This window comes from Carassius carassius, chromosome 35 (assembly GCF_963082965.1).
Source record: "Carassius carassius chromosome 35, fCarCar2.1, whole genome shotgun sequence".
NCBI classification, from domain to species: domain Eukaryota; kingdom Metazoa; phylum Chordata; class Actinopteri; order Cypriniformes; family Cyprinidae; genus Carassius; species Carassius carassius.
Genome location: NC_081789.1, coordinates 45,001 through 72,735, shown reverse-complemented (window position 1 = coordinate 72,735; position 27,735 = coordinate 45,001). Strand labels below are relative to the sequence as shown.

General features: G+C 42.9%; 1 protein-coding gene across 1 annotated transcript in view; it reads right to left on the bottom strand.

Moving 5' to 3' along the window:
- Positions 1-529: 529 nt before the first annotated feature.
- LOC132115843 (beta/gamma crystallin domain-containing protein 1-like) overlaps positions 530-27,735 on the bottom strand; it is a 28,052-nt gene continuing 846 nt past the window's right edge. The window contains exons 2-22 of the mRNA XM_059524217.1: positions 23,781-24,628; positions 17,628-22,740; positions 17,296-17,451; positions 16,991-17,029; positions 16,712-16,830; positions 16,481-16,622; positions 16,230-16,369; positions 14,229-14,355; positions 14,122-14,157; positions 13,932-14,044; positions 13,722-13,848; positions 13,029-13,174; positions 10,724-10,850; positions 10,454-10,483; positions 10,163-10,275; positions 9,939-10,071; positions 9,716-9,855; positions 2,081-2,204; positions 1,786-1,944; positions 1,483-1,639; positions 530-1,052 (exon numbers count right to left, since the gene is read on the bottom strand). Coding sequence (XP_059380200.1) covers positions 964-1,052; positions 1,483-1,639; positions 1,786-1,944; positions 2,081-2,204; positions 9,716-9,855; positions 9,939-10,071; positions 10,163-10,275; positions 10,454-10,483; positions 10,724-10,850; positions 13,029-13,174; positions 13,722-13,848; positions 13,932-14,044; positions 14,122-14,157; positions 14,229-14,355; positions 16,230-16,369; positions 16,481-16,622; positions 16,712-16,830; positions 16,991-17,029; positions 17,296-17,451; positions 17,628-22,740; positions 23,781-24,628 — 8,178 coding nt within the window. The 3' untranslated portion in view covers positions 530-963. The remainder of the gene's footprint in view (positions 1,053-1,482; positions 1,640-1,785; positions 1,945-2,080; positions 2,205-9,715; positions 9,856-9,938; positions 10,072-10,162; positions 10,276-10,453; positions 10,484-10,723; positions 10,851-13,028; positions 13,175-13,721; positions 13,849-13,931; positions 14,045-14,121; positions 14,158-14,228; positions 14,356-16,229; positions 16,370-16,480; positions 16,623-16,711; positions 16,831-16,990; positions 17,030-17,295; positions 17,452-17,627; positions 22,741-23,780; positions 24,629-27,735) is intronic.

Here is a 27,735-nt window from a genome sequence, read left to right as displayed (position 1 = left end):
ACTCACACACACAGACACACACACACACACACACACACAGACACACACACACTCACTCTCTCACACACACACACACACACACACACACACACACTAACTCTCTCACAAACACACACACAGACACTCACTCACACACACACACACACACTCACTCTCTCACACACACACACACACACACACACACACACACACACACACACACACACACACACACACACTAACTCTCTCACAAACACACACACAGACACTCACTCACACACACACACACACACACACACACACACACTCACACACACACACTCACACACACACACACACACACACACACACACACACACACACACACACACACACACACACACACACACACACACACACACACACACACTCATCTCCTCTAATCTGGGTGTTTTGTCCGGTGGCTTTACTGTGGCAGTGCTCTGTATTCTCTCTCTCTCTCTCGTGACGCTGACCGACCGACTGACCGAGAGCTCGCTCCACATCAGCACTTCTGAAGCCCACTCACTCACACAGCTGCTGGAGGACTGTGCTATCTGTGTGTGTGTGTGTGTGTGTGTGTGTGACACATACTCATTTACCTGCAGAACACACACCTGAATCCCCTGACAGCCAATCAGCACAGAGCTGATCACACGTCTCAGAGATTAGAACACAACAAACATTTACTTACAAACCAGACTTGTGTTTTAATACAGCTGAGATCAATGTCCAAACACATGCGTTCATGCAATTTATACAAAAGAAAATAGTTATTATTGTTCAAGTATGTGCTCAAATCTGAGAGTTCTTGAAAAAAAAAGAAAAATAATATGATGTCCAGTGGATTATTGTTATATTCAATCCACTGGGTCTCATGAGAATAAGATTTCCACAGTTGATGGTCCCTCTGGTGCAGCTGCCTCACAGGACGCTGGTCCCCCTGGCGCAGCTCCGCAGCAGAGCTCAGAGGATCTCAAGAGACCAGCGCTGGTTCAGTTTGTCCGGGTGGAACTCATTTAGAATAATCTGGCGTTTGTCGAACTGTTGACCTCCTGCAGAGAAACACAGAGAGAGACATCAGAAAGGAAAATACTGTCATTATTTTTTATCAATGTGTTAAAGTGTCTGGTGTGAATCCAGCAGGTGGCGCTACAGGCTCATGTTGTCAAACACAGCTTTATCATCAATCATCTGAACTCATGAGGAGCCTTTGTTTCTCTCTCACAGAGTCTTTAAGGAAACACTTAATGAGTTTATGTCATAAATTATGCTGTGTCCCCAGAAGGCTGTTGTGAAATACAACTGAAACATAATTACTGCAGAAAATGTATTAATGTCTCATTCCCTGGTTTGCAAAACAAATGTGTTTACAGTAAAAAAACTCTTATAATGAAGTGAAGTCTATGAGTCTATGTGTATAACATATAAACAAACGTGATCTGAACATGACTGAGGTCAGCTGTATCTGAGTGTCTCTCTGACCTTTGACCTCCAGCACGAGCTCTGGTCTGGCGTCGCTCCGGATGATCCCATCGCTCGTGACGTTCCAGAGCTGTTTTCCGAGTTCAGCGGAGAGAACGGCTCTGCTTCCGGACATCAGGACACCAGAACTCACGTCCACACACACGTCCAGCACACACTGACACACACACACACACACACACATATATTCATGAAATAATTTAAACATGATTTACACAACAATTTAACAATAAATAATTTACACAAGCAGAAAAAAATAAATATTGGTAAAAGTGATCAGATGTGTAGTAGGTCAGTTTCTACCTTGCACTGTAATAGACCGTCCTGATAGGTCCAGATCTGGTCAGCTCCGCCCGTTTCCTCGCTCACCTGGATACGCATCAGTTTGATGTCGTCCAATGAGCCGCTGACGGACATCAGTAGCCCCGCCTCTTTGTTCCGCAGACGGAAATGCACTTGTTTCTGCGTCAGTGAAACACAAACACTGTGAGATTCAAATATCCTGCAAATATTGATCTATCTCTCCTCTAGACACTGTGATAGCCCCACCCCAGCGCTGCGATTGGTTACAGGAGCTACAGTGGGCGGAGCCTCTCACCTGTATGAGCGGCCGGAGCGATCCGATTCGCAGCCAGGAGGAGAGTTTAGGCCAATCAGTAACGGCGCCGGGCTTCAGCAGGATCTGAGAGCCTCTGAAGTTATGATCCTCGTACAGAACCCAGCTGTAAATTAACACACACACACACACACACACACACACACACACACACACACACACACACACACACACACACACACACACACACACACACACACAGTTCAGTGTCTCTATGATCCCACTGCATTTGTTTGGAGTTTGTGGTCACTGCAGGCTAAATATACGTCCTCTCATGGGTCAGACGCTCCTTCATGGAAACATTTCGCCATTTTTTGTGGGAAAATATTCAGGAAGCCTAGCGAGTCTGACATCATATTAAACTCCCAAGTGACTGATCTGAAATGCTTTTCATTTACAGAACTTTATTTCCAGTTATTACACTATATATAATTTTATTAATATTATCTCTCTCTCTCTCTCTCTATATACACTCATAGAGGGTTTGTAGGAACGTGAGCAGCTTTCACACGACTCTGTTGAATCTGACGTGGCGCTGAAGTTTTTCCAGTCTCACAGACTCAGAACTGAGACTGGTTTCCTGCAGATCCACTGAATATAAACACTGTGTGTTCATGGAGACCAGTAAACATGAGCAGCACATGAGCGAGAAACTAACCGCTGGAAACACTGAAGAGCAGAGACATTCTCCTGCTTCTGCTTCTGTTTCTGTGGCAGTGCGTTAACATCACAACCAGAGCTGCTCTATTGTACCGGGACCAGAGGCATTTCATTATATTATTTATTTTTATTTTTATTTTATTTAATTAACCCTAACACCAAAAGTTATTAATGGAATTTTTTTAAACAGCTAACATTCCAATTTTTCATGTACTTGATGCACTAAAATAACTAAACTTGAAATAAAAATGAATAAAAACTACAAAGGTATAATAAAAGAACAAAAACAAAGCATACAACAAAATTACTAAAATATTAACCTAAAATTAAAAAATGCTAAATATAAAAAAATTGTTGTGAGCTAAAACAAAAACTATGAAAAAGTAGAAGTCAAAATACTAAAACTGAAAATGAATTAAAGCTTAATATTTAAGGACACATAGAAATATGTATATATATATATATACATATTTAAAAAATTAACAAACTATTAAAAAAGTTTTTCATTTAAATTAATGAAAAAAGAAGAAGAAGAAGAAAAGAAATGTCGCCTTGTGAAATAACTGTAAAATCTGTTACATGCTAGTCTTTAAATTACTAAAACTAAAAACTGAAATGAAAATAAATCTAAAGATTTAAATATAAATAAACATTTAAAGAAAACAAAAACTACTAAAAATGCCAAAAGCATATCACAAAATTACTTTGAAACTAACTAATCTAAACTTAATTATTATATTACAATTGGTTTTGTTAATGGAAATAAAGGTGAAATAAAATTATTAATAATACATATTAGACTTAAGTACTGAGGTCAAAGTGCATAGCCACTAATCAAAATGAGTACAGGTTGGCAGGTCTGAGTGAGTGAGTGAGAGAGTGAGTGAGTGAATGAGTGAGTGAGAGAGTGAGTGAGTGAATGAGTGAGTGAGAGAGTGAGTGAATGAGTGAGTGAGAGAGTGAGAGAGTGACAGAGTGAGTAAAAGAGTGAGTGAGTGAGAGAGTGAGTGAATGAGTGAGTGAGAGAGTGAGAGAGTGACAGAGTGAGTAAAAGAGTGAGTGAGAGAGTGAATGAGTGAGTGAGAGAGTGAGTGAGTGAGTGAATGAGTGAGTGAATGAGTGAGTGAGTGACAGAGTGAGTGAATGAGTGAGAGAGTGAGTGAGTGAGTGACAGAGTGAGTGAGTGAGAGAGTGAGTGAGTGAATGAGTGAGTGAGAGAGTGAGAGAGTGAGTGAATGAGTGAGTGAGTGACAGAGTGAGTGAATGAGTGAGAGAGTGAGAGAGTGAGATAGTGAGAGAGTGAGTGAGTGAGTGACAGAGTGAGTGAGAGAGTGAGTGAGTGAGAGAGTGAGAGAATGAGTGAGTGAGTGAGTGAATGAGTGAGTGAGAGATTTAGAGAGTGAGTGAATGAGTGAGTGAGTGAGAGAGTGAGTGAATGAGTGAGTGAATGAGTGAGTGAGTGACAGAGTGAGTAAAAGAGTGAGTGAGTGAGTGAGTGAGTGAAAGAGTGAGTGAATGAATGAGTGAGAGAGTGAGAGAGTGAGTGAGTGGGTGAGTGAGTGACAGAGTGAGTAAAAGAGTAAGTGAGTGAGTGAGAGAGAAAGAGAGAGAGATTTAGAGAGTAAGTGACAGAGTGAGAGAGTGAGTAAAAGAGTGAGTGAATGAGTGAGTGAGAGAGTGAGAGAGTGAGTGAGTGAGTGAGTGATTGAGAGATTTAGAGAGTGAGTGACAGAGTAAGAGAGAGAGCGAGTGACAGAGTGAGTAAAATAGTGAGTGAGAGAGTGAGTGAGTGAGTGAGTAAAAGAGTGAGTGAATGAGTGAGTGAGAGAGAGAGAGTGAGTGACAGAGTGAGTAAAAGAGTGAGTGAATGAGTGAGTGAGAGAGAGAGGGTGAGTGAATGAGTGAGTGAATGAGTGAGTGAGTGACAGAGTGAGTGAATGAGTGAGAGAGTGAGAGAGTGAGAGAGTGAGTGAGTGAGTGACAGAGTGAGTGAGAGAGTGAGTGAGTGAGTGAGTGAGTGAGTGAGTGAGAGAGTGAGAGAATGAGTGAGTGAGTGAGTGAGTGAATGAGAGAGTGAGTGAGTGAGTGACAGAGTGAGAGAGTGAGAGAGTGAGAGAGTGAGTGAGTGACAGAGTGAGTGAGTGACAGAGTGAGTGAGTGAGTGAGTGAGTGAGTGAGAGAGTGAGAGAATGAGTGAATGAGTGAGTGAATGAGTGAGTGAGTGACAGAGTGAGTGAATGAGTGAGAGAGTGAGAGAGTGAGTGAGTGAGTGAGTGAGTGAGTGAGAGAGTGAGAGAATGAGTGAGTGAGTGAGTGAATGAGTGAGTGAGAGATTTAGAGAGTGAGTGAATGAGTGAGTGAGAGAGTGAGTGAATGAGTGAGTGAATGAGTGAGTGACAGAGTGAGTAAAAGAGTGAGTGAGTGAGTGAGTGAAAGAGTGAGTGAATGAATGAGTGAGAGAGTGAGAGAGTGAGAGAGTGAGTGAGTGAGTGAGTGAGTGAGTGACAGAGTGAGTAAAAGAGTAAGTGAGTGAGTGAGAGAGAAAGAGAGAGAGATTTAGAGAGTGAGTGACAGAGTGAGTGAGAGAGTGAGTGAATGAGTGAGTGAGAGAGAGAGGGTGAGTGAATGAGTGAGTGAATGAGTGAGTGAGTGACAGAGTGAGTGAATGAGTGAGAGAGTGAGAGAGTGAGAGAGTGAGTGAGTGAGTGAGTGACAGAGTGAGTGAGAGAGTGAGTGAGTGAGTGAGTGAGTGAGAGAGAGAGTGAGAGAATGAGTGAGTGAGTGAGTGAATGAGAGAGTGAGTGAGTGAGTGACAGAGTGAGAGAGTGAGAGAGTGAGAGAGTGAGTGAGTGAGTGACAGAGTGAGAGAGTGAGTGAGTGACAGAGTGAGTGAGTGAGTGAGTGAGAGAGTGAGAGAATGAGTGAATGAGTGAGTGAATGAGTGAGTGAGTGACAGAGTGAGTGAATGAGTGAGAGAGTGAGAGAGTGAGAGAGTGAGAGAATGAGTGAGTTAGTGAGTGAGAGAGTGAGAGAATGAGTGAGTGAGTGAGTGAATGAGTGAGTGAGAGATTTAGAGAGTGAGTGAATGAGTGAGTGAGAGAGTGAGTGAATGAGTGAGTGAATGAGTGAGTGACAGAGTGAGTAAAAGAGTGAGTGAGTGAGTGAGTGAGTGAGTGAAAGAGTGAGTGAATGAATGAGTGAGAGAGTGAGAGACCCCTCTCAGACCACAGCAAAATCACACTATATCTTCAAAGGGCCCAGTCTAAGTCTAGAGCCCCCAGTGCCTGTGAACTGTTCAACAGCACATACTCATACAGATGGACCCCAAACAGCGTGGGCGCGTACCAAAAGGCACTGGAAAATCAAAACATATATGATTTAACTCATTTATTTATAAATGAAACATTTCCCCAGAATAGTTCTGGTGTAAATTCAGCTGTGGACAAAATCAATTCAATATTTCATCATTTGGCTTCATTGTCTAATTTGAAAGCCTCCAAACCAAAACTTCAACAAATGAACAGTAACAAATGGTTTGACACTGAATGCAAAAACCTAAGGAAAACTTTAAGGAAATTATCTAATGAAAAGCATAGGGACCCAGATAACCACAATATACGCTGTAAATATGAGGCCACTCTGAAACAATACAAGTACACCCTAAAAACTAAAAAAGAACAACACAACAAAAAGCAACTCTGTGAAATTGAGGAATCTTTAGAGTCCAACCAGTTCTGGGAGAAATGGAACAACCTAAACAAAACCCAGCAGGATGAATTGGCCATTCAAGATGGAAATACTTGGATTAATCACTTTAGTGATTTATACAGTACTATTACAAAAAATAATGATCAGTACAAGATACTCACAAAATTGAAAACTCTGGAGGCGGTGATAAAAAACAACCAAAACCCTCTAGATTACCCTGTCACAGAACAAGAGTTAGCAGAGGTCATCCAGTCCCTGAAAGGAAAAAAGGCTTGTGGTGTAGATGGAATCCTCAACGAAATGATCAAATACTCGGATCATAAAATCAGATTGGCTATACTAAAACTATTCAATACAATTCTATCAACTGGAACTTTTCCAGACATCTGGAGCAAAGGCTTAATAACCCCAATTCATAAATCCGGAGATAAATATGACCCAAATAACTACAGAGGAATATGTGTATCCAGTAACCTGGGAAAAATATTCTGCAACATCGTTAATAAACGACTTGTCAACTTCCTTTATGACCACAATATTCTACATAAATGCCAAATTGTTTTTTTGCCAAATTGCCGCACAACGGACCATATATTTACACTCCAGACTCTAATTGATCAAGAACTAAACATTAAGAAAAGAAAGGTATATGCCTGTTTTGTTGACTTCCAAAAAGCCTTTGATTCCATCTGGCACGAAGGCCTCTTCTGTAGACTACTCGAAAGTGGCATTGGAGGAAAAACATATGATTTGATTAAGAACATGTATACAAAAAGTGAATGTGCCGTAAAGATTGGAAACAAACAAACAGCGTTCTTCTCCCAGGGCCGGGGAGTGAAGCAGGGGTGCAATCTCAGTCCAATTCTCTTCAATCTATATATCAATGAATTAGCAAACCAGTTAGAGAGTTCCACGGCACCTGGCCTCACCCTGAACAACACCGAGATCAGAGCTCTGCTGTATGCAGACGACTTGGTGTTGCTCTCACCTACTAAAGAAGGCTTGCAGCAGCACCTTAACCTCCTGCAGAGATTCTGCCAGACCTGGGCCCTGACAGTAAACACAGCGAAGACTAAGATAATGATCTTTCAGAAACAATACAGAAATCAGGTTACACACAATTTCTATCTAGACACCACTAAATTACAACACACAAAAAACTACACTTACCTCGGCCTCAACATTACATACACAGGGAACCTCAACATGGCTGTGAAAGATCTGAGGGACAAAGCAAGGAGGGCTTTCTATGCAATAAAAAGAAACATTAAAATCTATATTCCAATTGAAATCTGGCTAAAAATTTTCCAATTTGTACTAGAACCAATAATTCTATATGGTAGTGAAATTTGGGGGCCAAAACTTAATAATGAATTTGACAAATGGGACAAAACAGTCATAGAATCTTTCCATACCGAGTTCTGTAAGAGCATCCTACAGGTGCAGAGAAAAACACCCAATAACCTGTGCAGAGCAGAGCTCGGCCAATACCCCCTCTTACTCAAAATACAAAAAAGATCAATTCAATTTTACAATCACTTAAAATCAGTTAACCCCCAGACATATCATCACAAAGCCCTAACCTTGCAGGAGCTGAAGCCAGAGAAGAGTCCCCTCAGCCAGCTGGTCCTGAGACTCTCTGCAGTCACCAGTGCCCAGCAGCCTCAGGACAGCAGCGCCAGCTCAAGCAGACCACACCACATTAGCAACAAGCAGAAAGAAAAATATATCCAATACTGGAAAGAAACCACCAAAACACAAAGTAAAGTACAATGCTATCTGACCCTAAAAAGAGAATTCACACTGGCAAATTACCTGAGAACAATAAAATGCCCTAAACTGAGAAAAATATTGACAACATACAGACTGAGTGAACACAGCCTGGCCATAGAGAAGGGTCGCCACAGACAGAGCTGGCTCCCACCGGAGGAGAGACTCTGCTCCCAGTGTGACCGGGGACAGATCGAGACAGAGCTGCACTTTCTGACCTCATGCCCCAAATACAATACAATCAGACAAAAACACTTTGAAAACATTTCCCAAATATACCCTGAATTCGAAAACATACCAGACACACAGAAACTCCCATACATACTGGGAGAAATGCCCAAATGTGAGATAATTGCTGCAAAGTATGTCTTTACATGCCATGAAATGAGGACAACCAGTGGAACCTCAGATGGATAAATAATTGTATATTTTGATTGTTTGACGTATATATATATGTGTATGTATGTATGTGTATATATATATATATATATTTTTTTTTTACATTTGATACTGATTTCTTTTCTTCTTTTTTTTTTTTTTTTTTTTCATTTTTGTATAAATGTATTCATACATTTGTTTACTGTTTAATTTTATTGATTATTTGTTCATTGCCTATGTAATTGCCAATGCTTTGGCAATACTGTACAAGTCATGCCAATAAAGCTAATTTGAATTGAATTGAATTGAGTGAGAGAGTGAGTGAGTGAGTGAGTGAGTGACAGAGTGAGTAAAAGAGTAAGTGAGTGAGTGAGAGAGAAAGAGAGAGAGATTTAGAGAGTGAGTGACAGAGTGAGTGAGAGAGTGAGTAAAAGAGTGAGTGAATGAGTGAGTGAGTGAGTGAGTGAGTGAGAGAGTGAGTGAGTGAGTGAATGAGTGAGTGATTGAGAGATTTAGAGAGTGAGTGACAGAGTAAGAGAGAGAGCGAGTGACAGAGTGAGTAAAATAGTGAGTGAGAGAGTGAGTGAGTGAGTGAGTAAAAGAGTGAGTGAATGAGTGAGTGAGAGAGAGTGAGTGACAGAGTGAGTAAAAGAGTGAGTGAATGAGTGAGTGAGAGAGAGTGAGTGACAGAGTGAGTAAAAGAGTGAGTGAATGAGTGAGTGAGAGAGAGAGAGTGAGTGACAGAGTGAGTAAAAGAGTGAGTGAATGAGTGAGTGAGAGAGAGAGGGTGAGTGACAGAGTGAGTAAAAGAGTGAGTGAATGAGTGAGTGACAGAGTGAGAGAGTGAGTGAATGAGTGACAGAGTAAGTAAAAGAGTGAGAGAGTGAGTGAGTGAGAGATTTAGAGAGTGAGTGACAGAGTGACAGAGTGAGTGATAGATTTAGAGAGTGAGTGACAGAGAGAGTGAGAGAGTGAGTGAGTGAGTGACAGAGTGAGTAAAAGAGTGAGTGAATGAGTGAGTGAGAGAGAGAGTGAGTAAGTGAGTGAGTGACAGAGTGAGTGAAAGAGTGAGTGAATGAGAGTGAAGTATGTGTTCCTCACATGCCGCCTTGCACCAGCACAGACGAGACTCTGGAGCAGCTGTGTGTCAGCTGCAGATTCACTGAACCTGACTTCAGGACCGTCCTCCTTCCTCTGAGTCCAGAGCGCTCAAACAGCACCGCCGCTGGCACAGAGAGCTCCTGCACACCAGAGACACATTCAGCTGTCAGAACACAGAACACACTGCTGCTGGAGCAGACTCATGCAGGAGAGGGAGACTCACGTGTCCAGTGGGCTGGAGCGACAGCACTGACACGTCCGGCTGTGTGAAACCCATCGTCCACAGATCAGGATAAAAACCCTCCTCCAGAACACACTGATGACCAGAGAAACTCTCACGGCTAAACTCCAGCCAGCTGCACACACACACACACACACACACACACACCTGTGTGAGAGCAGAAACACACAGACCCACAGACTGATGACAGAACAGATCTAACAAACCTTCCGGCATGAACCCTGCAGGAGCGCACGCTGAAGCCAAAGGGCATTGTGGGTAACGAGTCCTGCAGCAGGACAGACGTCCCACCAAATCCAGACTCAGAGTATAACTCAATCTATTACATCAACAACAACACTCCATATTATTATTCATGCTGACCTTTTGAAATTAATTAAAATGAGAACAAAATGTTATACACACACACACACACACACACACACACACACACACACACACACACACACAAAATTTAATATGGATAATAAATAAACAAAATAGTTTATTTTACAAACCTGGAAGTGGCAGGAGTTTTCTAGATTTTCCTGAAATGTTAAATATACACATTAATAACTGATGTTGGGTCATTATTTTCCAGTTATAAAGTGAAATCATGAAATCAGAACTGATTCTATTTTCTATTTCTATTCATCAGTCCACATTATTCATCAGACGTCATCAATCCCTGGTATTCTCCAGACACTGCTCAGCATCTGATCGATCGATCGATTGATTTCTGATGACCAGATCAGCCGTTTCTCTCATGATTACAGAGCGACTCTCACCAGAATGACGGGGATGACGGAGGAGATCCGGCTGTGGGCTGCGCCCCAGTCCTCCGGGCTTCCGTACAGACCCTTCTCCAGAACATACTGCTGACCAGAGAACCAGGGATCCTCGAACACCACCCACCTATAAGAAATCAATCAGAATTATTCAGTTCTGTCCAGAGTGGCAGAGCTACAGCGTTGGGTGGGAAAGAGCAGCTTGAACATTCTGCTAAACGTCTCTTTTTCTCTTTTACTGAAGACTGATTAAAGCGAGACAAGGGGGAATAAAGGATGCTTTCCAGCTGAACTATTCCTTTAAAACTTATGTGCAGCTAGAGTCAAATCCCAAGAATGTTCAGATGATTCAGTATGAGGAGAATTCTGGGGTAGAAGCGTCCTGAAGGTCGTCAGTGTTTAATGCTTCACATTCCATGATGCCCAAATTGACATTCAACACAGTGAAACTACAGCAACTCCTAAAATAATGAGACTCACAGAGCCGAGGCGCCCACACACGTGCCTGAACAAATACAGACCTGCCTTCATGCATGCATGCGTCTCACACACACTCCCACATGAACACGCATGCATAATCACAGACACACAGCCGTTATGCCTGTCTGTACTAGAAAAATGTGTGTTTGTGTGTGTGTGTGTGTGTGTGTGTGTGTGAGACGAGCGCTTCATCCTTAAACAAGCCTGTATGTGTTTATACATTGTGAAAGGCGGTGCCCTTCACACACACACACACACACACACACACACACACACACACACACACACACACACACACACACACACACTCAGAGACACACTCAGACACACACACACACACACACACACACACACACACACTCACACAGACACACACACACACACACACACACTCAGAGACACACACACACACACACACACACACACTCAGAGACACACTCACACTCAGACACACACACACACACACACACACACACACACACACTCACACACACACACACACACACACACACACACACACACACACACACACACACACACACACACACACACACACACACACACACACTCAGAGACACACTCACACTCAGACACACACACACACACACACACACACACACACACTCACACAGACACACACACACACACACACACTCAGAGACACACTCAGACACACACACACACACACACACACACACACACACACACACACACACACACACACCCAGAGACACACTCAGACACACACACACACACATACACTTACACTTACACTTACACTTACACACACACACACACACACACACACACACACACACACACACACACACACACACCCAGAGACACACTCAGACACACACACACACACATACACTTACACTTACACACACACACACACACACACACAAACACACACTCCAGTAATTACAGGAAACCCTGTGGATTGTGAGAAGCGCTGCAGCAAGCACACACTCTTTTATTGCCATATTCTGGCTGACGCCCTTCATTCCTCTGAACAACGATCAGCCCGAGGTAGACCCGTGTTTGTTTGGGTGTTTGTGTCACATGACCTGCTAGTGGCGGGAAACAATGCAACTTTACCTGAACAGGTGCGTTCTTTAGTTCTGTGGAAGCACTAACAGACTGAAAGGGATCACAGAAAACTTTGAGTGTTGTTTGAAGGCTGTAAAAGGATGTGCATGCTTTTCTGTTAAACTGACGGACATCCTGATTAGCTGAAGAGAGAACATTAGTGCCCGCCCACTTTTTGGTTCCAGAAGTATTTTTACACTCACACACACACACACACACACACACACACACACACACACACACACACACATACACACACAGACACACACACACACACACACACACACACACACACACACACACACACACACACACACACACACACACACACACACACACAGACACACACACACACACACACACTCACACACACACACACACACACACACACACACACACACAGACACACACACACACACACACACATACACACACACACACACACACATACATACAAATATTTAAGTATTTTGACAGTATAGCGAGTGCTTTATAGGAGTGGGTGGAGCTAAAGCACACTGAGCTAAATTTTCTCACCGCTACTCTCTGATTGGTGGAATGTTCTGCACAGCATCATGGGTAATGTAGTTTTTCAACAAATAATGCAAACTGACGGCTTAAACAGAAGCATATAGCATCATTTAACAATCCTGGAGCTCTCTAATGGTTTATAAGATATAAAAAATCAGATGAGTCTTTACTTCTGGAGTCTAGAATGCAGAAAGTGACTCACACTCCGGACAGGACCTCGATGGAGCACGTCTGTGGGCCGTAGGGTGTGTTCAGGGCGTTTTCCAGCGGCTCCAGGAGGTCGAGGCTGACGCCGCGCTCTGAGAAGTCCGGCTCACTAAACATCTTCATATGAGGGGAGGAGAAATCCTGAAAAACAAAGCATTTTACAGCCTTCAGTTGTCTTAAATTAGAAAGCAGCTGGCAAGCATTCGGCGCTGGTTCTGGTTCTGTTATTTCCTGCTATTGTGCGTCCAGATCTCATAAACACCGCAGGGATGCGCTGATGGAGGTTGTGTAACGCGTTTGGCTTGTGTTCATCTGATCTGCGCCGTTTACTGACGTCAATGATAATGACTGATGGAGACCAGAGTGCAAAACTTCAATTATACGATGCAAAACTGCTCTGTGGTTAACCTGAATGGATCCTAGATCAGTAAGTGAGCAGGTTTGGGGTTCACAGGTGTGTTTCTTAGACATGTTTACACAGGATGTGTTTATGAGTTCAAAAACAGCTGGACAGAGCGGAACAGAGCTGAACAGAGCACAGCGCTCAGTGCTTTAAATGCACTCCAGTATGATTAAATTAAATTAAATAAAGCGTGCTTCAGGATTGGAATCCCTGAACTAAAAGATGCTTTTGTAGCTAATGCATGATCCCACTAACCAACCGATCGCTAGTGAAGATGAGACTCACCATGAGGACGGGCCGCAGAGAGAGGAGCTTTTCCCCAGTCCCGCCCCAGTCTGTCCAATCCAGATATTCTCCTTCCTCCAGAACGAACTGCTGGCCCTCGAAGCCCTCGCCATCGTATCCCACCCACCTGAGACCAGACGAGACGAGACGAGCATTCAACAGCAGTGCTGGGGTTAACACTGAGGAAGAGCATCAAAGCTCAGCACTCACAGGCCTCCGAGGATCTTCAGTGATTGCACTCCGTCCAGTCCGTGGTTCTCTGTCACGTCTCCATGAACCTCCACACATTGGCCCTCCAGACCAGCCTTTTCATACAACACGGCCTGAGCGAGACACACACATCAAGAGTCTCTATCTATCTCTGACTGTCACACTTGAGAAGACACTGAAGCTCACAAACCTTGACTGCGTTCGGCTTCTCCACCTTCAGAGCGCCCTGCAAAACAAGCACAGTTCTGATGACACACTGCTGCAGACGGGTGAGGAACATGAGGGTGTGAGTCCTACCATACGCAGAGGCCTCAGAGAGCCAACCACGGGCGACGGGAAACCCCAGTCCTCCGGGAACGGATACTCTCCGGCTTCCAGAACCGCCAGCAGACCCTGGAAACCCGGATCACTGTAAACCAGCCACCTGCAGAGCAGAGACGACAGCTGTCAATCATCCGTCACCAGAACTTATCTCTCACTTATCAATCAGACCCGGGTTTTAGTACTTATTTTTTGAAAGCTTTTTAAAAAACATATGAAATGAAAGTTTTTTGTAAAGGCCATCACGCACCCTAAGGTCACAAAACGCTGGACTTTTGGTAGTTCCTAGGATAGCAAAGTCCACTAAAGGAGGTAGAGCTTTCTCACATTTGGCTCCCAAACTCTGGAATAGCCTTCCTGATAATGTTCGGGGTTCAGACACACTCTCTCTGTTTAAATCTAGATTAAAAACACATCTCTTTCGCCAAGCATTCGAATAATGCATCTGATAATCTTGTATTGCAGTTGTATCTGATCAAATGCACATTATTATTTTTTAGCTTGGGTTGAGCAAATAGTTTTTATTGGTTGGAATAGCAGCTACGCTAATTATGTCTTTATTTGTTCCTCTGTTTCTGCTGGGATTGACATTTATTTTCCCCTTTCGTTCTGAGAGCATCAGAAAGGGTTTTCTGGATTATGTGGCTCTGATGGTGTTTATATGGTACAGTGTGACTAATGCTGTGACTCAAACACATAACACACTCATGAATCATCAGGAATGCAGTCATTATGTGCCTTTATACCACTGGCTATGTATATACAGCATCTAAACTTGATAGTCAGTTCACCATTTAGTACTTATTTCTGTTCTGTACAAACATATTTCAGTCATTTAAGAAAGTGACGACCTCATTCTACAACCGAATTAACTCCTGAAAAAAAAACAGGTAATGGAAACCACATTTATAGAAATTCTACACAGTGTGTACAGAACTGAACTGAAGAAACAGAGTTGTGATCCAAGAAATCACAGGGAAGGATGTGTGTCTTCACTCAGGGTTGCCAGATACTGCTATAATAATGTTAAATAAGAACAATGGATTGCTTTACGAGCCAAGCCCAAGGACACTTAATAAGCATTACTTATAATAAGCGGAGATGACAACCCTTCAAGAGCGCCAAACATCAACAAATTATGACGGATCTTTCGACAGTGGTTTTGTTAAAGTCGCCAAACATGAGTGTTTGGTTGCCATGATATTACTTTGGTCCAAAATTACACACAAGTCCATATGCCGTGATGGTCTGTGCATTGTCCGCCATAAGTGGTTTCATCATGAGAAGTGTCCACGTGCCACCCATTTTTTGTGTCCGCGCACAACAGCGCAAAGTGGCATTGCGTATAAGTCGAACTCCGTCCGTGCTCATCTGTCTCAGAGAGAGCAGACAAAACACAATAAATGCTGTCATTGCTTTTGGAAATGGATGCTTGTTGTTTGGGAACGCAGTGGTGACAGTTCTGGGAAGCAGTTAAACAGAAATACTTTGACGACACAAAAAAACAACATTTCAGATACTGTGCAACGAGATCGTTCCACTGGTTAGTCAAGTTATTCTATACAAAAGTCACATGACTTTTTTGATGCGCATGGAGGAATTTATTCGGTAAATGTGTTTCCATCCTAATTTATGCACATTATTTCTTATTGGATAAAAAATGTATCCTACTCAATTGTCAGCATTCGTTTTTTTTTTTGCGTATTTTTTTTTAATTTTGGTGTTTCCACGCTGTGATTTTTTTATGCCGTATTCCAAAATGTACATAAAAATAGGTGGGTGGAATCGCAGCTAATGTAAAACGCGGTTGTAGTTGGGAAAAGGTATCACAAACAAGCTCAGTTCTCCAAAACAGAAAGTGAATCAATAACATTTTTATGTGCATGTCACTTTTACCACATACACCCAACAACTGCATCCAAAATGCACACCCCAGTAAACGCTCAAGGTCTGAATAGGGCGTGTCTGTGAACTTACAGACCACTGTGGACTTTAATAGAACCGGTGTTCTGAGGATGGCTGAAACTGCCCACTTCCTCTGTGTAATCCACATACTCAGAGCTTCTGCCCCTGCCAGCGGGCTCGGTGAACAGCTCTATCCGGGGAGGAGTGTAGTCCTGCAGACACATACAGGAAAACATAGGGGTCACTCCTTTCTCTTTTGACCTTTAGAAAGCAGTTACTGTGTTCAAAACAAATCTTTCAAGAAGGTGCTCAAGCTCACTTACTCGGACAGCCAGTCGAATTGAGCCAATAACCACAGATGCTTCTTCACCCTCTTCTGCCCATTGATTGGGCAGTTCTATAACTCTTTCCTCTTCCAGAGCGATGCATCGTCCCTCAAATCCTGGTTTCTCATAAAGTATCCAGCTACGACAAGCCAAAATGCAGTTAAAACTAATCTATTGAAAGGCTCATCATCATGCATGGAGTATTTGTTCTCCTGAGATGCCACTTACCATCCTCTGACCACTTTAATTGATATGACACCAGACAGTTGCATGTGTGTGGCATCAGGTTGATCCCTGTAGAACTCAAAGGACTGTCCACTGAAGTGATGGTGCTCAAATATCACAATCTGACAGGCACAAAACTTCATATTAGGGCACAAGTTCACTTTGCGCACATATTGAAAGCATATATATTATTGAAAAAAACTTTGCTCATTCTATGCAAACAGAGCAGGATTTAATATCTGAGATTCTTTGTTAGGTCATGAGTTTGAAATGCTGGCAAACCTTTCCAGGTCGCCGGTGGATTCCACGAGCAACTGGAATCTGGAAGACAAAATGCCATGGCTTGTTGTGGTTAAGAGAGTAATGCGGGTAATTGGTTTGCAAATGGTCATAATATTTATCAAAGCAGACAAAAACATAATCCAATGATAACCCAAAGATTTGGCCATTTTTACGCTCACTTCACATTGTCATGTACAAATATGAACACGCATGAAGAACAAGCAGGCATGAAGAGCAATTGCAGCTATGAACAAATACATTTTTGGCATTTACGAAGAAAACACTCTTTGGTGATTGACTCATACATTTGGTAGTTCTCTTTGAGGTTTAGCTTGAGGGATTTGAGCCGCTGGAACTACAGGTGCCAGTGGAATCGTCTCTTCTGGGACCTTCCCATCAGCTACATCAACAGCCTTATTTAGATCCACTAGAACAGGCATGGTAGCACTTTCTCTAGCCACCTAATGAGCAAATACACACACAAATAGTTACTTGTTTACTCTTACTGTATGTGCAACAGAGTTCAAATATGTGACATATTTGGTTGTGAACAACACTTTTGTGAATATCTTAGCAATATAGTGTATGAATGTATGCAAGTGTGTGTTGTTGCTGTGAAGAATCAGAGATGGCTGACCAGTGGGTTGATCTTATTTGATGGCTGAGCATTCTCAGGTTTCTTTGGAAGAAATTCCTCCAGGACATTAGGCAACTTAATGTCATCAAAGGAAGGAAGTGGTGGAGGAGCATTGGCATCTGTTACTTTAGTGACAGTAGGCTCCACTGGAGTTGTTTTCCGGGTCAGTCCATCAGGTTGCAGAACAACATCAGTACCAGTGTGGGTACCAAAGAGAAGTGCTTGTGCATTAGTGTCTGTAAACATGACTGTGGGGTCTCTTGAAATTGTTCTGAGGTCAGGTTCCATAGCAGGTACATCATCATTGATGGGTTTTAGAACATTCTGTGAATCAGATTGTGTATAACTAGATGTTGGAGGAGCTTTAATGTCTGTTAACATGGTGACTGGAGGGTCTAATGAAGTCCCTTTCAAGTCAGGTTGCAGTGTAGGTCCATCATCTTTCACAGGCTTTGATACAAACTGGGAACTAGTCTGGGCACCACTGGGAGAAGGAGCATTAGTGTCTGTTAACATAGTGTCTGTGGTGTCTCCTGAAGCTGTTTTGAGGTTAGATGTCATGGAAAGTCCATCATCCTTGGTAGGTTTTAAATTATTATTGTCTGTTAACATGGTGACTGGAGGGTCTGCTGAATTTGTTCTCATGTCACGTGCCAGGGTAGTTCCATCATCTTTTGTGGGTTTCGGTACAACCTGGGAACTAGTTCGGGTACCACTGGGAGGACAGGTAATGTTTGTGTCTGTTGAAATAGGGATTGTGGGGTCTATTGAAGTTGCTTTGAGGACAGGTGTCATGGCAAGTCCATCATCCTTGGAAGGTTTTTGAACATCCTGGGAATAAGACTGGATAGAACTAGGTGGAGGAACATTAGTGTCTGTTATCATGGTGACTGGAGGGTCTGTTGAAATTATTTTCGAGTCAGGTGCCAGGGTAGGTCCATCATCTTTCGTAGGTTTCGGTACAACCTGGGAACTAATCGGGGTACCACTTGGAGGAGAAGGAGCATTAGTGTCTATTGAAAGAGTGACCGTGGGGTCTCTTGAAGTTGTTTTGAGGTCAGGTGTCACGGCAGACCCAATGTCCTTGTTAGGTTTTAGAATAACATAAGAACCAGACTGGGTACCACGGCTGTCATTCTTAGCAAGGGTTTCCTCTACTGGGACCAGTTTAGGTGGTTCTGTAGTAGGTGCTAGTTGTGATTGTGGAGGTGCTGTAGACCCAGAACCATCGCTGGGTGATAACAGCCCATCTGAAGGACACTCAGTGGGGCTTAAAAACTCCATTCGTCTCACTTTGTTGGGGCTGCGTAGAATGCTGACAATAGAGCACCTCTCCAAACGAGACTTTGCCTTCAGTGGTTCTGTTGTATTTTCATACGATCCCTCAATATTTTCTCCTTCTTCTTTTTCAGACTCCTTCCTTGCTCTCTGGAAGATCAGGGATCTTGTGAGGATGCTCTCTCGCTTAGGTTTGGTGTCCACCTCCTTGACTATCGGGGCTTGACTCTTGGATGTCGAACTGGTTGCCAGATCCAGAATGAATTCCTTTCTTCGCCTCAAGCCATACTGGAACTCCTCCGGATCAAAGGGTTTCTCAAAGCGGTCTTCTTTTATGGCAGGCATGGCAAACGGAGGTGTTTGCAGGCGATGTTTGTTGTGTTTGCGTTGAGGAAGATTGAATGGCATTGCTAGCCTTTTCACATTTGCAACAAAGTCATCTGGGTCAAATTCTCCTGATGTGTCCAGGAGGTTGGTCTCACTTACAGAGGAGCTTAGCTTAGGTTCTGAAATCAACAGCTTCTTCCTTATAGGACATTGGTGATCCACATCAAGCCAGCTAGATGGAGAGTCCCTGCTCTGGGAGGAGCTGCTTCGTGCATTGGGGATTTGTGGAAGGAGAAAGGGTTTGAGGACAAATTCCTTTTTTCTTGTGGATGGATCTGTAGATTTACTGGAGGAGATCTTTTGTTTCGCTGAGACTTCAAGAGCTGAAGGCTTTTCATTAACTGATTCTGGAGAAGGTGTGGTCTTTCCACTGTCATAGTCTGGTGGTGATTTGGTCTTTTCTTTAGATAAAGGAAATGGAATTATATTCTCTCCATTGATAGATGTTATTGGGAAGGAGGATGACGCTGGCAGTGGCGTGGTCCTCTCATTTTTAGTAGTGATATCAATAGAGACTGCTGGATTGGTTGAGGCTGGTGGAGGTTTGTTCTTCTCATCACTGGAGCCTAATGAAGCAGAGATTGTCTCAGTGGTTGAAGCTGGTGGAGGTACAGCATTTTCTTTAGTTGGGGATTTTGCAGGTGTAGTCTTGTCATTTGTTGAAGGTGTAGTCTTGTCATTAGTTGTCTTATTGGTAGAGGCCTGTGGAGTCATAGTCTCTTCATTATTTGTCTTTCTACTAGCCAAGTCTAATGAAGATGTAGTCTTTTCATTAGTTGAAGTTGGTGGAATTGTAGATATTTCATTAGTTAAGTTTGATGGAGGTGTGGTCTTGTCATTGTCATAGCCTAATGAAGTGGAGGTAGACTCTAGAGTTGATGATGCAGAATGTGTGGTCTTTTCATTAGCTGAGCCAGGCAAGGCAGAGATTGTTTTATTAGCTGAGGCTGGTGGAGGTTTCTTCTTTTTATTGGATGAGGCTGGTGAATGTGCAATCTTTTTATTGGTTGATGTTAGTAGAAATGTATCCCTTTCATCCAATGTCTTTCCATCAGCTGAGTCTGAAGGAAGTGTTTTCTTTTCATTAGTTGAGGCTGGTAAACTGCACATGACCTCATTTGTTGAGGCAGGCAGAGGTTTTTTCTCATCATCACTGGAGCCTAATGAAGCAGAGATGGTCTCAGTTGTTGTTGCTGGTCGAGGTGTTGTCTTTTCTTTAGTTGAGGCTGGTAAAGTAGAGGTTTTCTCATTGGGTGAGGCCACTGTAGGAGTGGTCTTTTCATCAGTTGTTTTTTTATTCGCTGAGTTTGATAGAGTATAATCTGTTGAGGCTGGTTTAGCGGTAAAGTTTTTGCTGACCTGGTCAGGCTGCTCAGTGGACACTGCAGTGGCTTCAGATGTAAATGAGCTCAGAGACGGACTTTCATTATTGGATGGTATTTCAGGTAATGTATTTCCAAGTATTTCTTCTCCAGACTGCTTAGGTTTGTCAGAAAACGTATCTTCTGTCTCTACAGAGTGAATATCGCCATTCACTATGAATGTCATTTCTGTGACAGTGATTTTACTCTTGGTTTCTTTGGTGCCTCCCTTTTTAGTTTCAGTGCTAGGCTTTTGTTGTTGCTGGTGTAAATCCCTTTTACTAGATAATGTCTCTGTCTTCTGCTGTTCTTTGCTCTCTGGTTGGCTCTGTTGGAGTGGCCCATCTCTATTAGGACTGCCTCCCTCTGTAGATGCAATTTGAGGTGAAATTATGGTGTCCATTTTATCATTTTGGTCTTTGACCAGTGCAGGGTTTGGTGTTGCTGGTGTCTTGCTTGTAGAAGTGGTGTTTTCTTTAGTCTGATTGGACAATTCAGCAGAAGAGTTTTTCTCAGTAGTCTGAGTTTGTTTACCTTGACTGGTTGCCATAATTGTTTTGTCTTTCTGTCTCACAACAGTGATGTCCTTTGATTTAGCTTGTTTTGATTTACGTTCTGTTTTCAGCTCAGTTGGCTTTGATGTTTTGACTTCCTTACTATATTTGTGTGTCTCAGTTGTTTTCAGTTGATCAGTTATTTCTGTAACAAGGTCAATTTTCTGGCTCTGACTGGTCAAACAGTCTTTTTCCTGACTTTTTCGGTTCATCTCGGACAGTCTTTGTGCCGATTTTGGGCTATTTTCAGGGGTATTTACTGGTTTCTCAGGTAAGACCAGTGTATCCGTCTCATTCCCACTGTTTCGCATGGCATTGTTCCTGGAGGCTGCAGCGCTGCTATTGGCTGGCTCAGAGGAGTCTTTAGATCTGGCCTCTTTCAGGTCCTCTAGGGACAGTGGTTTCTCTTCTTTTGTCACAGATGGATCTGGTTTCCCTGACTCTCCAAACAACGAGTTTACAATCAAGACTCTGTTCCTCTGCTTGTCTCCCTGCTCTCCTTCTGAGTGCTGCTTTTTGTTGCTGTTTTTTTGTTTCTCTTCCGTTTTTGAGTCAATGTCTGTCCGTATCTTCTCTTTATTTGAGCTGTCCTTTCTGGATGTAGAAGGATATGTATCAGAAGCAATGGCAACTATCTGTGCTTCAAAGTCACCGCTATTCTCACTCTCTTTCACATCCTTGCTTTTCTCTTCTGAAGGAACCTTTGTGTCAGCATTCTTTGAGTCAGATTTTTTTTGTGTGCTTTGCATAATTTCTTCTGATTTCTCCAACTTGGGAGGGGCTGTAGGTTTTTTGTTGGGTCTTTCTTTATCAGAAGTGCTCTGCTCTGGGGTCTCTACAACGTCTCTTGCATCTACGAGAGGTTTGTCCTTGTTGTCCTTGACCTCCTGTTTACCTTGACCCATTTCTTGTTTGGTGGGGCTGAGTAGGTCTTTGTCTCTACGTTTTTTAGATCTTGTGCCTGTCCGGTTTGGCGATTTCACCTGCGGGGACTTGTCAGTAGGTGATGAAACTATCGGGAGAGAATCCGTCTTTTTATTCCCAACACTTGAGTCACTTGTGCTCTTTGACGATGCAGGTTTATCATTGTAGGATTTAGAGTCAGGTTGATCTATATTTAAATGAGGTTTGGATTTAACCTTTGACTCTCCACTGGTGTCTGTCTTGGCTGTAGATTTTTCAAAACGTCCAGAACATGATATTTCAGTCGTTTTTGAATGTCCTTCGTTCAACATACGACCAGACGGCAACGTCAGCTTCTCTTCCTCTCTCCTCCCCGCGCTGAAATTCTTCGCCTTCTCTTTAACCGATTGGTTTGGAGGTGCAGAACTGGACCGTGTTCCGGCGTGTTCTGTGAAATCTCTGAAACGACTGGCCACATTTCGAGCTGGAGAAATATCCAGGTGACGCAGGTTTGAGGAGCTACTAACTGCACTGGAGGCTCCTCTCTCAAACAGACTGATTTTGTCTGCGATTCTGGCCTTGTGATGACTGGACTTTACATTGGTGCCGTCTACTCTGTCTTCTGGAAATCTGTAAAATAACAAAGAAAAAAGATCAAAACTGGTTCAAATAGTTTCAAGTGCACATTATTCATATTAGCATCCACTCCCTTCATTAGCTGTTGACTCATTGTCTTTCCACTTTCTCTGGCTTTGTGTACAATCCTGTTTTTTTTTCTCTTCAGTTCTTCCTCTGCTTGAAGCAAGCTACAAATCTATTAAGAAACTGAATTCCCCTTCTGCCTTTGCATTTTCAGAAAAACACTTTTATTGAAAGTGACTAACACGTGCCTCCACATGACTTTTGTTGCTCTTTCCCTTTTGAATGGAGTGAATGACTGTCAAGCTTCAAAAAGCAAAAAAAAAAAGTTTCTTTGTGTGAGTATGATTTTTAAGAGCTTCAACAGAGGGGAAAACTATCAGTAAATAACTTAAATGATCACAAATGGCATGCATTTTAGCACAAAGAACGTTCATTTAGCCATCAAAAATAATGACATTTGCATTCTGTGCAACACTGCCATGATTTTATGAATTTAAGACTTTCTGCTCCATTGATTTGTGGAAGGATGAATTATACTTTAATGTACTTCAAAATAGTTCCTTTTGTTTTCAGCAAAAGAAAATCACAGCAGGTTGGAATGGCATTTATTTTTAGGTGAACTGTCCCTTTAAGAACTGTTGATGCCTATAGAAGACAAACACAAGGCTGACATCTAGAAAAACTGGCATTTAAATATCTAAACACTTTATTGTTATGAAAATGCCTATTCTCAATGCAGGGGAGCTTGAAACCAGGTCAGCACCCTTGACCAACAGGTTATTTTTAATGTTTGACTTTACAGAGGAAAGACAAGTAGCCAAGTAAGAGAGCACATTTCACAACATGACGCATGATGTTTTGTCCTGATAATCTAAAGAAAGATTTCCAACGCTTGGATGAAGCATATTCAACTTCAAGTTCAAACAGAAACGTGTGCATTAAAAGGCTCTCAGATCAAATCAAACCCAAGATTATTGTATCTTATTTTTGTAAGAAGAAGCAAAAACAGGTAGAGCAGGTACATTTACCTTGATGTTTCATCAGATCTTGGCCGTTTGGTGTCCGTAGTGTCTTTAAAAGCCACATTTTGGTCTTCATTTTGGTCCTCTGAGGCGACCACCACCTTTTTCGCGAAGACCACCTCGCTGTGAGACACTTTGATGCTCCTGCGTTTGGATTCAGCGCTCTCTGTCAGCCTCACCACCCGTTCCTCGTCCATATCTGAATAAACCACCTCAACCAAATCTTCACTCAGGTTAGCTTCCAAACATTCCACTCGGACGACATCCTCACGTCTACCTGAGTTTGGCTCTTCAGCTCCGGAGGCTTCCTGAAGGCTGTTTGCCGCCTCCTCAAAGGCTGAGTCAGCACATGCTGACCGCGGGCTGCTCGTCAAACTGGTTGTTGCAGGGCTTTCAGGTTGGGGATTGGTTGGGGATTTAGTTTGAGCTCCGCCCTCATCTCCGTGAGAGCTCCGCCTCCTTCTGCCAGATCTCTTCCGGCCCATTTGATCAAAGAGTTCCGGTGCCGTACTCCTCTCGAACGACTGACTGCGTTTGGTTTTTATGCAGGTTCCACTGGTTTCCCTGACCTGACCTTTCGACCTCCTGCCCGTCCCGTCCTCCCCTCCACGGCCAAGTCTCAGATGTTTGGCATTCCGGTCGAGGGATGGGCTTGTCTCTGCTGGAACGCTCTCACCTAGTGCAGGCCTGTCTGTCTCGTCTGCTCCAGCGGGTTGACTGGTTTCTCCGTGGTCCTCCTCAGGAGCCTCCTCTTGCTGTGTTTGGGAGCTGGGGTCATCTCTGCCCCAACCCCACGACAGCCAGCTCCCGATGCGACTCAACACCCCTGGGCTCTGCTCCTGTGGACTCTCAGCCTACAAACACACAAAAATTGACCATTAACTTGCAGGGCTTTTTTTTACCTTTGTAAGGACAGTTTTTATGCATATGTGTTGTTTTGATCTTACATATGTGTCCCTGGAGCACAAAGTCAGTTATCAGTGGCACATGTAAATTTGTAGCAATAGCCAACAATACATTGCATTGATCACAATTATCCATTTTTATGTCAAACATCATTAGGATATTGAGTAAAGATCATGTTACATGAAGATATTTAGTACATTTCCTATCATAAGTAATAGCCTATATCAAAACTTAATTTCTGATTAGTAATATGCATTGCTAAAAACTTCATTTGAACAACATTAAAGATATTATTTTGATTTCTTTGCATCCTCGGATTCCAGATTTTCAAATAGTTGTATCTAAGGAAGCCTCGAAACCTTCGTGAATGGTTTGTTTCGAATCAGTGCTTCGGAGCCACATGATTTCAATGGTTCAGTTGAACCGGTTTTTACCTGATCTCGGATCAGTTTTATAAATTTGTAGACATTATTTAAGATTCATTAATTAAAGAAATACGTTAATAATTCCTGATTGGCCGGTTTAGACAAGTCTTCCATAAAACAAACAAAACAAGCCCTGCAAATTACACTTATAATAATAAAGCTGCTTTCAAGAACGTACTCCTTCTTGCCTTTTTATAATCTGAAGAACCTTCTCTTTCCCCATAAAGATGTTAAAGTTCTTCAGATGTTAAAAGTTCTTAATGGAACCTTTTAGAGAAAAAGGTTTTGTTTTTATGTTAATTTTGTATGTACTGGTTTGGCTTGTTTCTGTTGTTGTGTGGTGTTTTGAGTTCTTCAAAAAACTGAATCATTTTGCAAAGCAGTTGGTTAAATTTATTCAAAGCTTTGAAAAGGTTTGTTTCCCCCATCACTGGTTAATTGCTCTTGACTTGTTCACTGAATGCTAACATGCTAATTGGAAATGCATTGAATGAGTAAGCTAATTTAAACCAAACTGATGCTCCAAATCATAGTCTGAAGTTATAAAACAGAGACTGTGGTCATCATACGCAGCATGATTTTCTGGGGAGCTGAGCATGATTTTCTAACGTTACAAATTTGGAGGAAAAGTCGAGTGTGTCTGCATTAAAACTTGGAAACAAAGTTGCAGGATTTTGAAAAATGTAAATAAATGTCTAATATTCTGCACCATTTGTAAGTCTCTGATGACAGATGTATTTTAATGAGTGACTCTGATCGTGCTGTCATTACAGCAAAAGAGACAAACCAAACACAAATTCAACACAACTTTACATTCAAATTATGTTTGTAATGAAAAACAGCATTCAGAAGTGTAACATCACAAGCAAAGCCCACTAATCTGCCATAAATCTGCCTCCCGGTTACAGCACAAACAAAAACTGACTCAATATAACTACGCTAATCATAGTTTCTGGCATTCACACGTGATATGTCATTGAAGGTCAAAAGAATAGTTTCAACAAAAATGAAAATTCTGCTAAACAGCTGACGGTAGCCATTGACTTCCACAGTAAAAAAATAAATAAATAAACTGCCAACTATTTGGTTACCAGCATTCTTCAAAGAATATTTTATCAGAGTATCAGAAGGAAGAAACTCATACAGGTTTGGGACAACTTGAGGTTGAGTAAATTCTAACATTTTTGGTGAACTGTCTCTTTAAGGAGAAACGGTATAGAGTCAATGGGTTTTACATTATAAAACAAGTTATTTTGGGAATGGCAACCGAAAACGTTATTCAAAGTTTGACTTTATATCTCCTAACTTTGATATCTTCATTGAAACAGTCTTAGAGAACACTAAAAGACGCGAAGTGATTTTAAAAAATGAAACATTTCGTTACAGTTGCAGACTGTGAAAAAATTAAAACGAGGAAACGTATGAACAAGAAACTAAAGAACCTAAAGTATTTCTACAGAAAGTGGATCTTTAGAATGTCGTTCGGCTGTAATTCATCAGAACTCACGCTGCGGGTCTGCGGCGAGCGGAACACCCAGAGCAGCGCGTCTTTGGTGAAGTGATCCAGACCTGCGACTCACGAGCTCCGGTTCGATCCAACCGATCACGAGAGCGTCGGGATGAACGGATGCGAGCGGTCATTAGTTATGAGGGAGGGAGAGAGAGACGGAGGAGAGAGAGGGGGGGGGAGGGAGAGAGGGAGAGACGGAGGAGAGAGGGAGAGAGAGAGAGACGGAGGAGAGAGAGGGAGAGAGAGGGGGGGGGGCGAGAGACAGAGGGGGGGGGAGAGAGACGGAGGAGAGAGAGGGAGAGAGGGGGGGGCGAGAGACAGAGGGGGGGGGGCGGAGGAGAGAGAGAGAGAGAGAGAGAGAGAGAGAGGGAGAGGGAGAGGGAGAGAGAGAGAGAGAGAGAGAGACGGAGGAGAGAGGGGGAGAGAGGGAGAGACGGAGGAGAGACGGAGGAGAGAGAGGGGGGGGGGAGAGGGAGAGACGGAGGAGAGAGAGGGGGGGGAGGGAGAGAGGGAGAGACGGAGGAGAGACGGAGGAGAGAGGGGGGGGGGGGAGAGACGGAGGAGAGAGGGAGAGAGAGAGAGAGAGGGAGAGAGGGAGAGGGAGAGAGAGAGAGACGGAGGAGAGAGAGGGAGAGGGGGGGGGGCGAGAGACAGGGGGGGGGGAGACGGAGGAGAGAGAGAGGGGGGGGGGAGACGGAGGAGAGAGAGGGAGAGGGAGAGAGGGAGAGAGAGGGAGAGGGAGAGAGGGAGAGGGGGGGGGGGGGGAGAGACGGAGGAGAGAGAGAGAGGGGGGGGGGGGAGCTGGATTGGGTTTCAGAGGATCAGATGAACTGAGTCCCACACTGATCTAGAACAGCACTCTCAGAAGATCCTCGAGCATATTTACATGCGTTTCACAACAACAACAGAGCTCAGTTCAGCACACAGCCCTATTGTTCAGTTTACTGTCATTATACGCTTATTAATTATACATAAATACAATTTTAACTCTTTCTTGAATGCAGTTATTATTTTATACATGGAAAAATCGGGAAGGTTTACAGCAAACCCTATTTCTTTAAAGCACTTTGTTTTTAAAAGTTACTACAAAATATCCAATAGTGTTCTTTAAAAGTTATGT